At 41.0% G+C, this 14,158-nt stretch overlaps 1 protein-coding gene across 4 annotated transcripts in view; it reads left to right on the top strand.

The window, feature by feature from the left end:
* Window positions 1-1,710: 1,710 nt before the first annotated feature.
* Window positions 1,711-14,158, top strand: part of ate1 (arginyltransferase 1) — a 116,281-nt gene continuing 103,833 nt past the window's right edge. For all 4 annotated transcript variants that reach the window (XM_083775253.1, XM_083775254.1, XM_083775251.1 and 1 more), the window contains exons 1-5: window positions 1,711-1,881; window positions 10,346-10,409; window positions 10,706-10,768; window positions 12,658-12,755; window positions 13,496-13,693. In XM_083775253.1, the coding sequence (XP_083631379.1) occupies window positions 1,779-1,881; window positions 10,346-10,409; window positions 10,706-10,768; window positions 12,658-12,755; window positions 13,496-13,693 (526 nt within the window). In that variant the 5' untranslated portion in view covers window positions 1,711-1,778. The remainder of the gene's footprint in view (window positions 1,882-10,345; window positions 10,410-10,705; window positions 10,769-12,657; window positions 12,756-13,495; window positions 13,694-14,158) is intronic.

Genomic DNA, 14,158 nt, shown 5'->3' with positions numbered 1-14,158 from the left:
TCAAGCACCCAGCCCTCATTGCCTTCTGTCAGAAATACGGGGAGGGGATGGGGCGAGGCTTCCCCTCCCATCCCCTCCCCATCTCCTCCCTTTTCTTACCCCTCCTCTACTGGGCGGGGTTTTTCCTTTTATTTTTGAGTTGGGCGTTTTTATAATCTACTTCTACTAGAGTCTGCAACTTGACTGGACTGTAGAGAAACAGATTGACACCACTAGAGTGAAAAAGGGAGTAGTATGTCAGTAACCTCTAATTTTAGAGGCAAAGGGAGTAGTACTTTATAGTGTAGTACTTTATTCAAAATGGTGGAGGTTCTAAAGGTCAAATGTCAGAACAGGAAAGGTGTACGGCATGAGGAGACGCATTTGCGTATCAAAGTTTTATTGGTGACGGTCAAATTGTTCATGAGCTATGCCTGTTCAAAGTTAGCATTTTCTTTTTTTTTATCCCACGATTTTTTCACCTAATGTTATCTAATGTAATCCTGGGCGCTACACTTCCTCTGACAACTTGGGGGGGGGGGGGGGGGGGACTGACTGACCTCATGCTCCCTTCTATGCATGACGAGTCCAAGCTGCTTAACCTGGCAGGGGGGAGTTTCACGGCCGGACATAGCGCGTGGAAGGAACACGTTATTCCGACCAGTTCCTGGCCAGGGGGAGGTAGTTTAGAGACCAGGACTACTGCATGTTTTTTGTGAGGGTACCTACCTACCTTAGGGGACACAGGGAGAACATGCAAACTCCACACAGAAAGGCCCTTTCGCCAACCCCACTGATGAACCCCACAGAGAACACGCCCACAGCGTCCCCAGCGGGAATCGAACCCAGGACCTTCTAGCTGTGAGGCGACAGCACTACCGGTGCTAACGTTAGCATTTTCAACTGAGTGCTATAGCGTTGTGGTCTTCACGTCTTCACAGTTTGGCATTGCCCTCTATACCATATTGCTGCGTTTAGCGAAAAACCGACTGCACCGTCAAATCAGAGCATTTTTTAAAGTTCAAACTGCTGCTGAAAATCTGAGCGTGGCTACTGGTCAAAGTGACAGATGTGTTCTGCATGAGTCAAGGCCATATAGAGTTATAAAGGATAGAGGGCGGTCTGCCCCGCCCCCTGTTATTCATTTAGATGGAAGTTGCTCAGTGGCGTTTTGAAGCAACCAGAAGAATGCTCTACTTCCGCATTAAGTGATTAAGTGCTCAATGTAAAACTCCAGATGCACAGTTTTTCCTCGTGCATATGCACGGGGCCGCATGCAGTCCCAGCTCTGACCAGTAGGGCCGAGCGCTTCAACGTTGGCAAGCTGCATGTAGCCTATGTATTAGTTGCGTACAAATAATTTATTTGTCATTGCGACCCATTGTGAGCTTGTAGATCAACTATTTTCAAACATTTTTATACCTTTGAAAAATTAAAATTAGACATTCTGCATAATGAGTACTATAACTTTTCGTACTTTAAGTACATTTTTATACGAATACTTTTACTCAAGTATACATTTTAAATTCCGGATTTTTACTATTTCTATATTGCAGTATTGATACTTTTACTCACGTAAAACATTTGTGCACCTTTTCCACCACTGCAATATACATCTATCGTAGATGTTTAAGCTTTTATTTTGTATTAAAGTGGTGACATGATTAATGTACCGGAAGTATGCTGTTCTTATATCAGCCTCTTCTTCCTCTGCGTCTATCTGCACGGCTGGCTAGCTCAGCTGTTATCATATCCAGAGCCTAATACAGCCGAGCCGACACACAGCCGTTGATTTGAAGATGGCTGCAGGAAATAATTCGTATACAATTGTGGAGTATTTCGGCGGAGACGATGGCTACCGTTGCGGTTATTGTAAGAACGAAAAGGGCAACTTCTCTCATGGTAAGTGTTGAAAGTGTCTATAGCCCCTTTCGTCCCAAATACAGAAAAGGTAACCGTCCCGAAAGGGGCTTGTGTGTCTGTGTGTGTGTGTGTGTGTGTGTGTGTGTGTGTGTGTGTGTGTGTGTATGTACTGTAGCATTAGCTCTGGTCCAAAATAGGGCCAAATGTTTCTAACGTTACCGATAGTGTAAGTGTAAACAGTGGTTTTCAACCAGTGGTCCGGGGACCACCGGTGGTCCTTGAGGGCTGAGTGGGTTCCAGGTGGTCCCCATCCCCACTCCCCAACTAAATGTTGGAGACTGGAGAGTTGTAGCCCTCCAAGCAGAACCCAAATGCTACTGAAGTTTCTGACTTTTTGACGACACAGAGCATTGCGTCCTGTTGCATCAGTACAGTGCAACCTGGTACGCAGACTACATAAAACATAAACATATGGCCTGTCTGCGCTCTTTGACGAAATGTTTTCGTGTGAGTGTTTCTGAATATGTGAAGTATAAGTACCCATACATGCCGCTGCGAATATCTCCTGTGGCGTGGAAGCCGTTAAGTATTTTTAATCTTTGTTTGACCGATTTGGTCGCTTTGATTCTTCTCTTCCTTCCTTGTTTATTGACACCTCATTGTACCGCCTATCTGGCTAGCTATAGTGGCGCTATAGCTATGACAGAGCAGATCAGAGGCAGGGACGTAGCCGCACAAGCCAACCGCACACCGGGAGGCGGTACAATAAACGGTAAACAAACAAGAAGAAATAAAGCGACCAAATCGGTCAAACAAAGATTAAAAATACTTAACGGCTTCCGCGCCACAGGAGATATTCGCAGCGGGATGTATAGGTACTTAAAGTTCCCGAATTCAGAATAACTCAAGCAAAAAAAAGCAGTCACACGCCGCAGATAGGATCTTAGAGAGCATGTTTACGTCCGCGTTCCGGAATTCCCATACGAAAATATACTGTCCAAATTTCAGAAAAGCTTTATGTAGGGTCCCGAAAGGGGCTAGGAGAGTTGTAGCCCCATAATGTGCCCTCTCCCTACGCTCATTCTGTAGCTCCGAGATGAGGTCACACACTGGGCCCCTCCCACCGCGTTTCAGAAACGGCGCAAGTTTCCACAATAAGTGTTTCTTATCCTTACCACACCATTAATCCAAAACGTGTAGGGCCCATGCAGGTTTACACTAATTCAAATTTAGAATCGGCCCAGAAAATCCAACTAGAGATTTGAACTGAGCCTTTACGTCCCGTATTTTGTCAGTCGCTTCCATGTTTATCAAGGAAGTTGAAAAGCTTTAGCGCCTCCCCGGCGCCTCCCCTGGTCGTAAATTTCCAACTGACTTCAGTTCACTCGACATGCACGCGCACACGCACACTTCCTTGATAAACATGGAAGCGACTGACAAAATACGGGACGTAAAGGCTCAGTTCAAATCTCTAGTTGGATTTTCTGGGCCGATCCTAAATTTGAATTAGTGTAAACCTGCATGGGCCCTACACGTTTTGGATTAATGGTGTGGTAAGGATAAGAAACACTTATTGTGGAAACTTGCGCCGTTTCTGAAACGCGGTGGGAGGGGCCCAGTGTGTGACCTCATCTCGGAGCTACAGAATGAGCGTAGGGAGAGGGCACATACAGTATGGGGCTAGGAGAGTTGGTACTTTATTGGTAACCAAATGGACCCATAGGTCTCTAACTCTTGAGAGCATACAATTAAACAAAATGGACCCATTTTACGCTCTCAAGAGTTACATTGTTAAACATCTGCATTACTTAATTTACAAGAAGTCTACACAATTTAGAAAATGTTGTAGAAATGTTATTTTGATCCACGTTTGCCAACACAGAACATCATTGAATTGTGGACCAAATCTTATCCATGGACAACAATTAATTAATTATCAGTGTCTGATCAAATGGTGGTCCGTGGATCAAATGACAAATAAATAATGGCCTTGATATGAAAAAGGTTGAAACCCACATGGTGTAAGCCGGTGATGGTTGCTTCGTCCTGTGGGAGCCTGTGTCAAGCTAGACACCCTAAGCTAGCTAGCTAGCTAGCTCCTAAAAAAAAGAGCTACTATTTTAGCTTCATCTTGTTCAGCCTAGTATTCAATTTTGCTCTCCATGATATGACAGTCATGCTTCAGAGCTAGACCGACAAGAACATAACATGTAGATCAGTTCTTGTAGACAGACAGCGACTTGTCTTGTAGACAGACACTGTGACACAGGAGTTGAAACAAGAGAGGTCTTCCCACTTGTTAACCCTTTCAGTTTAGCAAAACTTTACTGTTGCATATTTGACAGCAGTAAACCATTCACTGTAGTAAATGGATTCGGATTTTCTTGTATTTTGATTATGATCTTGCATCCACAGATTTGACTTCAGACAGTGATGGCAGTGATTCACTGTTGTTGACTGGTGTGCATGTCTGATTAGCCTAGTCATATTTAGTGTACATCCTGCCTGCTGATATGACAAACATTAGCGTTCTGTTCTTTTCCAGGAAAGCCGGGTTATAGAAGTATTCAAATTGGAAGATTGATGTACTGTACAGTATGTTGTATTTCCAAGTCTGACTACATCCATTTGATTAAATTCTTGATGTCACAGCAGGTGCTTTCCACACCTATGGAAAGGAACATGGTTTTTAAAGGGATCACAAGTGCTGATGAACAATCGTCACAGATGATGCTCATGACATGAAGGATACTTTAAAATCGATCTGGAATGGCAGTTTGCTTGTATCTAACTTAGGGATGCACCGAAAGGGAAATTCTTGGCCGAAACGGAATACCGAATATAGGAATCATATAATATAACTTTACTTTTTTTCCTACCATTGCTGTCATGGCCGTACCTTAAAGCTACCTGATTTATGGAAAAATAAATGGTTATGGCAAAACTTAACTTAAATAATAATCACTATTATGGGTCCATAAAACATTTATTCAGCTCTTTTGAATGCATTAATTGCATACACTATTCAGTGATATCTTTTCTGCCTATTCGGGCCGAAACTGAATAGGCTGAAAATGCATTTTTAGCCATTTTCTGACTAATATTTTTGTCACCGCTAAACCCCTTATCCCTAAACATCTTTGCCTTTTTTTTAAACTATTTTGCAAAACATTTTTGAATAGTTAAAATGGCCAGTCTACAGGCTCACAACGTGTCAATGTAGATTCATTGGCTAGTTGAACTATTCAAAATTCAAAATTCAATTCAATTCAAAATTGTAAAGAAAAAAGTTTAGAGATAATGGTTTAGCGGTGACGGAAATGGAGCCCATGGTATTCAATCACAGCGATGGGGTTGAACCGCATGGACCGTGGGAACCTCCAAAGATGCACATTTCTATCCGCCTATGAGTGCTTGTCATCTAGTACTGATCAAAAATAAATAGATATTGTTGCCTTTTCCTGTCCTCAAATGTTTTCAGAAACATCATTTTAGTGTTTAGCTGACACTGTTTGAAAGACTTTCGCCAGCAGTTCTGTGCAGAGAGAGCACCGAGGGGGCAGGTGAGGTGCCCAAACCCCAGAAAAGGACAAAACAAATGTGTGCCCGTGCTGATAATTTTTTTTGGGGGGGGGGTCCCTTGTGCCATTTCACATCAGAAAGGTAGTAGGCTACATTGGATGTCTTATGCTACTGGAGCAAGATGTTCCACAATAACTTGAGTAAAAATAAGCAATACATTCTCATTACCATGTAAACATTAAAATATATATTATTTATAAGGGCTACGGATGTAGGGCAGGCCATTCGTGCCTGTCCGACCCCAGCCCATGTTTGATACATGTTTTTATATCGTTGAAATTGGTTGGTGACTGAGTGGTACTTGCTGACATAAGCCTGCGTCATATTTTGGTTTACAGGAAGAAATCATCATTGGATTTTGGTATCTATACAGTCTATAAATATGGTTAAACTAGAGCGCAACAGGACCCGGAATGTGATCTGAAAAGATTCAAAATGGGTAATTTGATAACAATTATCCTGCAGAGAGCAGTGAACGATTTACTGTGTCCTCATGTCAACTTGGCAGCATGTTGTGTTTGAGAACTACAGTACAGTAGGTTATTGAACTAGCAATATTTTGTCTTATGAAATCAAATGACTAACGTAACGTTATGTTGGAGCAGAGTGACAATTCATTTGAAAACAATAAATAAATAAGGAATTTCAGTCCCTGCCAATTTCATACTGTAGGCTACACTACATCTGAAAAACTATTGGGAAAATAATAACTTATTACACAGCAAGGGTGCATTCTACTGCTTTTATTGCCCCTATGGTCTTTTATCTAGCCTCGCCACCCTTGGGCCTGACCTTTGTACACAAGTTATCGATAAATAACCATTGCTGTAATAAATCTTTTCATCCCTGGAAGATAATACGCTATGGTTATGAAAAGGGATTGTTGTGTGAGGGTGAATGTTGTAACTGCATGGGGATGAGGATGGCTATATATCATTCTGAAGAACTGCATGAATGATTATGGAGCACTCAATGATAATAATTATGATATTGTTGAAGCTGCCGCATGATGTATTTATTTATAGTATTATTACTTGCAGAAGCAGAGCGCGCAAGTAATGTTTTCGCCCGGTCTCTTCCGCCGTGACAGCTGTCCCGCCATTCGATGTTTATGCAGAAAAACATCAAATCTGTGCCTGTTTTGCTGGGACCAAATGACCACAAATGACCATATTTATTACGTCATCATTTAGAGCTAGTCATACGTATACTATATACATAATCAGTAAAAATAAAATAGCAAATTGTGCCTGATCTGCTGGGACCAGAGTACGTGGTGTGTATATGTATGACTAGCTCTTAATGATGACGTAAGAAATATGGTCATTTGTGGTCATTTGGTCCCAGCAAACCAGGCACAGATTTGCTGTTTTCTTGCATAAACATCAAATGGCGGGACAGCTGTCACGGTTTTTGGCGCAAAGTAACCACAGTATACCGCTAATCAACTTACAACTACACACTTTATACAGTATAGAGTATAGAGTATATATGTATACGTATATAGTATATGCCTATATACTATATATATACTATATATATTTCTTACGTCATCATTTAGAGCTAGTCATACGTATACTATATACATAATCAGTAAAAATAAAATAGCAAATTGTGCCTGATCTGCTGGGACCAGAGTACGTGGTGTGTATATGTATGACTAGCTCTTAATGATGACGTAAGAAATATGGTCGTTTGGTCCCAGCAAACCAGGCACAGATTTGCTGTTTTCTTGCATAAACATCAAATGGCGGGACAGCTGTCACGGTTTTTGGCGCAAAGTAACCACAGTATACCGCTAATCAACTTACAACTACACACTCTATATAGTATATATGTATACGCAGGGTTGGGAAGTAACGGATTACATGTAATCCGTTACTGTAATCAGAGTAAAAAAAAAACGTAACTGTAACGTCTTAGAGTACATTTTAAAATGTGTAATCTGGATTACAGTAACGGGGGTGTTGTAACGGGGGTTACATGAGGATTACATTCTTCCCTTCCCCTCATTCATTTTACAAACAAGTTATAAATTATTATAACACCAAACGGAATGGATTGGAGTTGAGCGCAGCGCGCACCACTCTGACTCTGTGTAAAATCCTCACAGTGGAGGCTGCTGCTGGTCAGGGCGGTGTTGCCAATTTGCGAGAGAAATAAGCAACCAGGTCTATGAAAACAAGCCCAAAAGAAGCGACTATAAAAGGCCACACGAGCACTTCAAAGCTATATATATCGTCCATTAAACAATGTGCATATTTATATATGTTGGCTATTTAAAAATAGACGATCTACAAGCTCACAACCGTTCTACCATTATTTACAATTAACTTCAGAAAAATAAGCCCAATGTGGCTTATAATAATCAGACCAGGCAACACTGCAGAGATACTATATAGGAGAGCATATATGATATATTGGATTGGGGGGGATAAATAATGGGTAGCGCAGTCTTCTCTTTTAGGTCAAATACAATGAGGCTTTTTATTTAAAGAGTAGCCTACGGGGTATAAATATAATTGTATAGGGCTGAGTTCTTTGTAGACTATATAAATTAGTCTTTACTGTATTCAACATTCTTGTATATCAATGGTAAAACTTGTATTATCTAATTAAATTGAGTTTTACTTAAAAGTAATCCAAAAGTAACTGAAAGTAACTTGTAGTTACTTTTTAAATGGAGTAATCGGGATTACGTTACTGACTACATGTTTTAGCAAGTAACTTGTAACTGTAGGGGATTCCTTTTTAAAAGTAACCCTCCCAACCCTGTGTATACGTATATAGTATATGCCTATATACTATATATAGTATATGCCTATATAGTATATGCCTGCTTTGCTGGGACCAAACGACCACAAATGACCATATCTCTTACGTCATCATTTAGAGCTAGTCATACATATACTATATACATAATCAGTAAAAATAAAATGGCAAGTTGTGCCTGATCTGCTGGGACCAGAGTACGTGGTGTATATGTATGACTAGCTCTTCACCCAAACTTATATAGATAGAAACTTGAATCATACTTAATAATACTAGGTGTTTATATGCATAAAGTAGGTAGGTAGCAAATGGTTACATCTAAAAATTATACATTTCAAACGTTCCTTCACAGAGATACTGAGATTTGACAGTTTACAGCGGTCGAAAGGACTTGCACGCTCTGCTTGCGCACTAGTTGGCCATTTATGGCCTACTAGTGTGCAACAAGCAAGTATGCACTCGACAGAGTGCAGTTCTAGTTATTATTATTATTTTTGATAACTATTATTTTAGTTGTCTTACTGGGTTCTTTTGCCAAGAGAAGTTAGATAAGTACAATTTGACATGATGGCACCACGATCCACTCTGTGACAGAAAGACAGGTGCTCCTGTTGTTCTGATTGTGACATGTGTCCAGATAAAACTACTGCGTTTCCATGACATCTGGATTGGCCCAGATGGCATGATAGATCTAGATTGCACTCATGAAACTTTCAGAAAGTTTATTTTATTAAAGTTATTAAAGTTACCTGGATTTCATGGTGTTTCTAATTTAGTTACACTGTTGCAGTTTCTCTTATCAGTGTGGTTATTATGTACCTATTCAGGATCTTTGCCTTTTTTTGAGGATACATAAACCTTCAAACACCACACATATTAAATGAGAAATAAGCTGCAACAATAAAGGCACACTGTTATCTGATTGATTGAAAATAAACATTTTAACAGTTTGCAGAATTACAGTACATTTCAAGCACAACTCAATACAAAGACTGTTAACAATAAAGCATTACACTTGTTTACAAGAGTGTCCACCTTCATCAAAACATTTAGAGACGTACTAATAGACACTTATAGATAGATACTTATATCTTATACTGTACTGTAGCCTGTATGAACATGCCGTCTGTTAAATCAATATTAACAATATTCTCTTATCAAATCCAGAAATAAAATTACTACTAAACCTGTAAAACTATGCAGAACCAGGCTCCTCTAGCTGTAATGTAGCTAGTCAGGAGGAGAGGAATTGGTCCAGCTATCAACTGTGTGAGAAAACTATTTTGTCTAACAGTTTCTCTGTTGTATAACAGTGTGTTGTCTCTGAGACCCATGGGACTTTGGCTATAGCTAGCTACTACAACTGGGAAATGGTACTTAGGGCTTACAGTAGTACTTGCCTGGTTAGAGTTCTGTCTTGTGTTGTGTAGTGTGTGTGAACTAGTATCACGTGACTGACTTTCCACTGTGTGTGTGTGTGTGTGTGTGTGTGTGTGTGTGTGTGTGTGTGTGTGTGTGTGTGTGTGTGTGTGTGTGTGTGTGTGTGTGTGGAGAAGGTCATGAGTTAAAGCAGGAAGTTGAGGCCTCGGTTTGAGGAAGGGGGGCTGGTGCATCCCAGAGGTCTAACGTTTCGGTTAGGATCTTGAGACACCACTGGAAATAACGTGTCCCAGTGGACATGTCACACACACAGAAGCATAACTGTGTAAAAAAAGATGATCAATTTCATGCTTATGCACTTTCATAACTTATTTCTAAATTATTTCTTAGGCTAATTTGATAATATAATACTGGTGCAGCCTTAACCCATTCTGAACGGGCACCCATTTTGGTGTTGGCATCATGTTATGCTTTAGCTATTGAAAAATAGCAGATCTACAAGCTCATATCGCGCCACCGAGTGGCGCGATACGAGCTTGTAGGTCTGCTATTTTTGAAAAATCGAAGAGCGACTGACATTTTTTAGAATCTGATCTCAGGTCAGAATGGGTTAATCAGACCAGTGTGTGTCCAGTGGAAACCTCGTGTGAATCTGATCTCAGGTCAGAATGGGTTAATGAATCACTCAGAAAATGTCATCTAAATGGACATGCATGATAATGAAACTGATGGGGAAAAAAAAATGTCCTGTACATTTCCCATTCTACAGGAATGTGGTCCCACACGATGACGGTACAAGACTACCAGGACCTCGTAGACCGAGGTTGGAGAAGGTAAGAAATAGAATGCCATCTTCCCAAATCCCCCTATTGGTGTTTTCACTTGGTGCTTTGCATTACTTAATTTACAAGAAGTCTACACAATTTAGAAAATGTTGTAGAAATGTTAATTTGATCCACGTTTGCCAACACAGAATGTTTGGCGTTGTGAGTCTCCAGAATGGTCAGATAACTTACCATGTTGATTATAACAACAAGCTACACATTGAAAGATGAAGATGTTCCATTTTTAGGTCTGTGCTAATAACTAGTTTTAGCAGTTAACTCTTACCCATTTCGTCCCTCTGCAGAAGTGGAAAGTATGTCTACAAGCCTACATTGAACAAGACATGCTGTCCACAGTACACCATCAGGTAAACACTGGCACCACCCTGCCAATGACAATGTTTTATTATGAGTTGTACGAACCATGAATCAGGAAAAATATTGCAATATGTCTTATAATGCTGCCATACCTTTATGTATCCGAAAAAGTGTTGAGAAATATAACACTGCTGTGACTTAAGTTAAAACATATTTAACCATTTCCCCGCCAAAAAACGTAGCCTGCGTTATTTGTCGGGAAGCGACGCTGCCAAAATACGTAGCATACGTTTATTCAGTTGTATAAATGTGTTTGCTCCGATCTATTGGAAAGGCTACTCACATTAGCTTCCGATGGCTATCTGTTGTTATCTTAGACACTGGACTGCGGCGCGCGCGCGCGCGTGTGTGTGTGTGTGTGTGACTAGACTCAGATTTAAATTTTAACAGTCATATCAAAACTGTAATTTCATCTGCCTATTATCACCTTCAAAATATTGCAAGAGTTAGAGGAATTATGTCCAAGCAAGACCTAGAAACACTTATACATGCTTTTGTTTCCAGTAGACTGGATTACTGCAATGGTCTGCTCACAGGACTTTCAAACAAAGCTCTTCGTCAACTCCAACTAATTCAGAATGCTGCTGCTAGAGTCCTGACAAAAACTAGAAAATATGACCATATTACACCAATCCTAAAATCCTTACATTGGCTACCAGTGTCCCAGAGAATTGATTTTAAAATTGTATTACTTGTCTATAAATCTGTTTGTGGCTTTGGGCCCAGCTACATCTCAGACATGCTGAAGCCATATGAGCCCTCCAGAACCCTTAGGTCATCTGAGGCTGGCCTACTGATAGTTCACCCGATAGCTGGAACAAAACATGGTGAAGCAGCATTCCACCATTATGCACCACAAACCTGGAATAGCATTCCAGGTTACATTAGAAAATCCCCCCAACCATAGCCGTTTTTAAGTCAAATTTAAAAACGTATTTATTTAACATTGCATATCCCAATTAACTGTGTTTCTATTAACCCATTCTGACCTGAGATCAGATTCATACGAGGTTTCCGCCGGACACACACTGGTCTGATGAACCCATTCTGACCTGAGATCAGATTCTAAAAATGTCAGTCGTTCTTCGATTTTTTTCAAAAATAGCAGACCTACAAGCTCGTATCGCGCCACTCGGTGGCGCGATATGAGCTTGTAGATCTGCTATTTTTCAATAGGTAAAGCATAACATGAGGCTGACACCAAAACGGGTGCCCGTTCAGAATGGGTTAAAGGTGGGAGTATCTGTTGTAATGTAATTGTATCTATTATAATCTGTATTCCTTTTAAAGTGCACTGTTTCACTGTATTTGTTTTTATTCTGTAAAGCACTTTGAATTGCCTTGAGTATGAAAGGTGCTATATAAATAAAATTGGTGTGTGTGTGTGTGTGTGTGTGTGTGTGTGTGTGTGTGTGTGTGTGTGTGTGTGTGTGTGTGTGTGTGTGTGTGTGTGTGTGTGTGTGTGTGTGTGTGTGTGTGTGTGTGTGTGTGTGTGTGTGTGTGTGTGTGTGTGTGTGTGTGTGTGTGTGTGTGTGTGTGTGTGTGTGGGGGGGGGGCATTTCTGGTCAAAACAACGCTTTTTGTACGGAGCCTAGCGGTCGCAGTAATGGCGTCGGCCTGTACTTATAATGCTCAAGGCAGAGAATAACAACCGGTCGAGACAAACGCACACATCGTTCAAAATAAAGCTGCTCATTGCAAGTGGGGTTCATATCCATCTGGGAGAAAGTAGACTAATTACTGGCTGTACCATATTGGCAAACCTTAATGGGTTGATACTGTAGAATGTAGATAAATCAAGCGAGAAAACAGACCGAGTTGTCAACGGGGAAGTTTATTCTAACTAAACAACGTTCTTGCTGTCTGTCTCTCCATCCAGATGTCATGCCTTGAACTTCCAGCCATCCAAATCTCACAGGAAGGTCCTGAAGAAGATGGGCAAATTTCTGTCTAAAGGGGAAATGCCAACGGAACAGGGTGAGTGAGCGTGTTGGCTACAGTATTGAAAGGGCTTATGGAAAACATTTCTTCTACTGCATGTGAATTGTGAACTTAATTTTCACCCACATAAGTAAGTACATCTAGGCCGAACGTATGCACTATGCACCTGTATGAAATACCTGTTGACCATGACCCTGACCCATGTACACCATTATCAAAGTACTTGGAGGTAAGCAGTGGTTTTCAACCAGTGGTCCTTGAGGGGGTTCCAGGTGGTCCCCAGCTAGAGAGTTGGTAACCCAATGGACCCTTAGATCTTTAAATCTTGAGAGCGTCAAATTAAGGGGAAAAAAATTGACCATCCCGGGTCCATTTGGTTTCATTTTACACTCTATTGTTACTCCTGCATTACTTAATTTACAAGAAGTCTACACAATTAGAGAATGTAGAATAATTGTATTCTGTTGTCTCTCCTATGCTACCGACTGGGCAAAATGCTGGACAAAATCCAACAACAACAAAATATTCTTTAGTTTTGGGTCTGAGAGGCTAAATGTCATCGAATAGTGGTCCGTGGCTCAAATACCAATTAAATAATGGTCTTTGGTATGAAAAAGATTGAAAACCCCTGCTGTAAGGGAATAAAATTGACACAGACAGACAGAGAGATTCTTGGATTTCCTGTTCTGGACAACCACTGTCGTGACGGACATACAGTAGTACAACTGGAACTCTTCCGTTTTGAAATGAATAACCTGACCATGTGCTTTTGACAGGGGAGCCCATGGACGCTGTGTGTGACGAAGCAGGCCCACGGGAGTCAGCTAAAGTCTGTCACACAGGAGTAGAGGGGCCCACTGTCACAGATGTTCAGACGGAGCTCGGGGACTTAAAACCAGTGGACTCGGAAACGTCTCGAAACGATCCAGTGTCTGTCCCAGATGGGAGACCACCTGCCTCTACCCCTAAACCAGGTAAGATATTGGGACCCCGCCTTCCTGAATGCTTGCTCTACTTAGTCTCGCGTGGCCACTAGCCAGCTTTGTAGCATCCCTCTAGGTCACAAGGCCACGCTGCGGAAACCACAAACCCTCACAATGCGCTATTGTGAAAATGTAAAATCAGGCATTACGACAACAAGGCCCGACAAAACAGATTTTATAATCACACAACCTTTAGAACACAATGTGCAAGTCCCATGATGTTTACTGACGGAAAGCAACAATCACATCCGTACAGCCTTATCAAAGAAATGGTGAGACGGTATAGATCACTCCTGTTCCGTGATCACTGAGAGAGACAACGTCAGAATTCGGAATGTTAATTGTTCATCTTTAATCGCCGTTAAGAAATGAATCAATAGTGGTTAATAATTAATGTGAAAATTCTGCGGTTCTATCATTGGGTGGTTGTCTGTGAATGTAATGCAAGGCTATCCA

The sequence above is a fragment of the Protomyctophum parallelum genome (assembly GCF_964188405.1).
Source record: "Protomyctophum parallelum genome assembly, chromosome: 10".
Taxonomy (NCBI): domain Eukaryota; kingdom Metazoa; phylum Chordata; class Actinopteri; order Myctophiformes; family Myctophidae; genus Protomyctophum; species Protomyctophum parallelum.
This window is presented reverse-complemented; position numbering and strand designations above follow the sequence as displayed.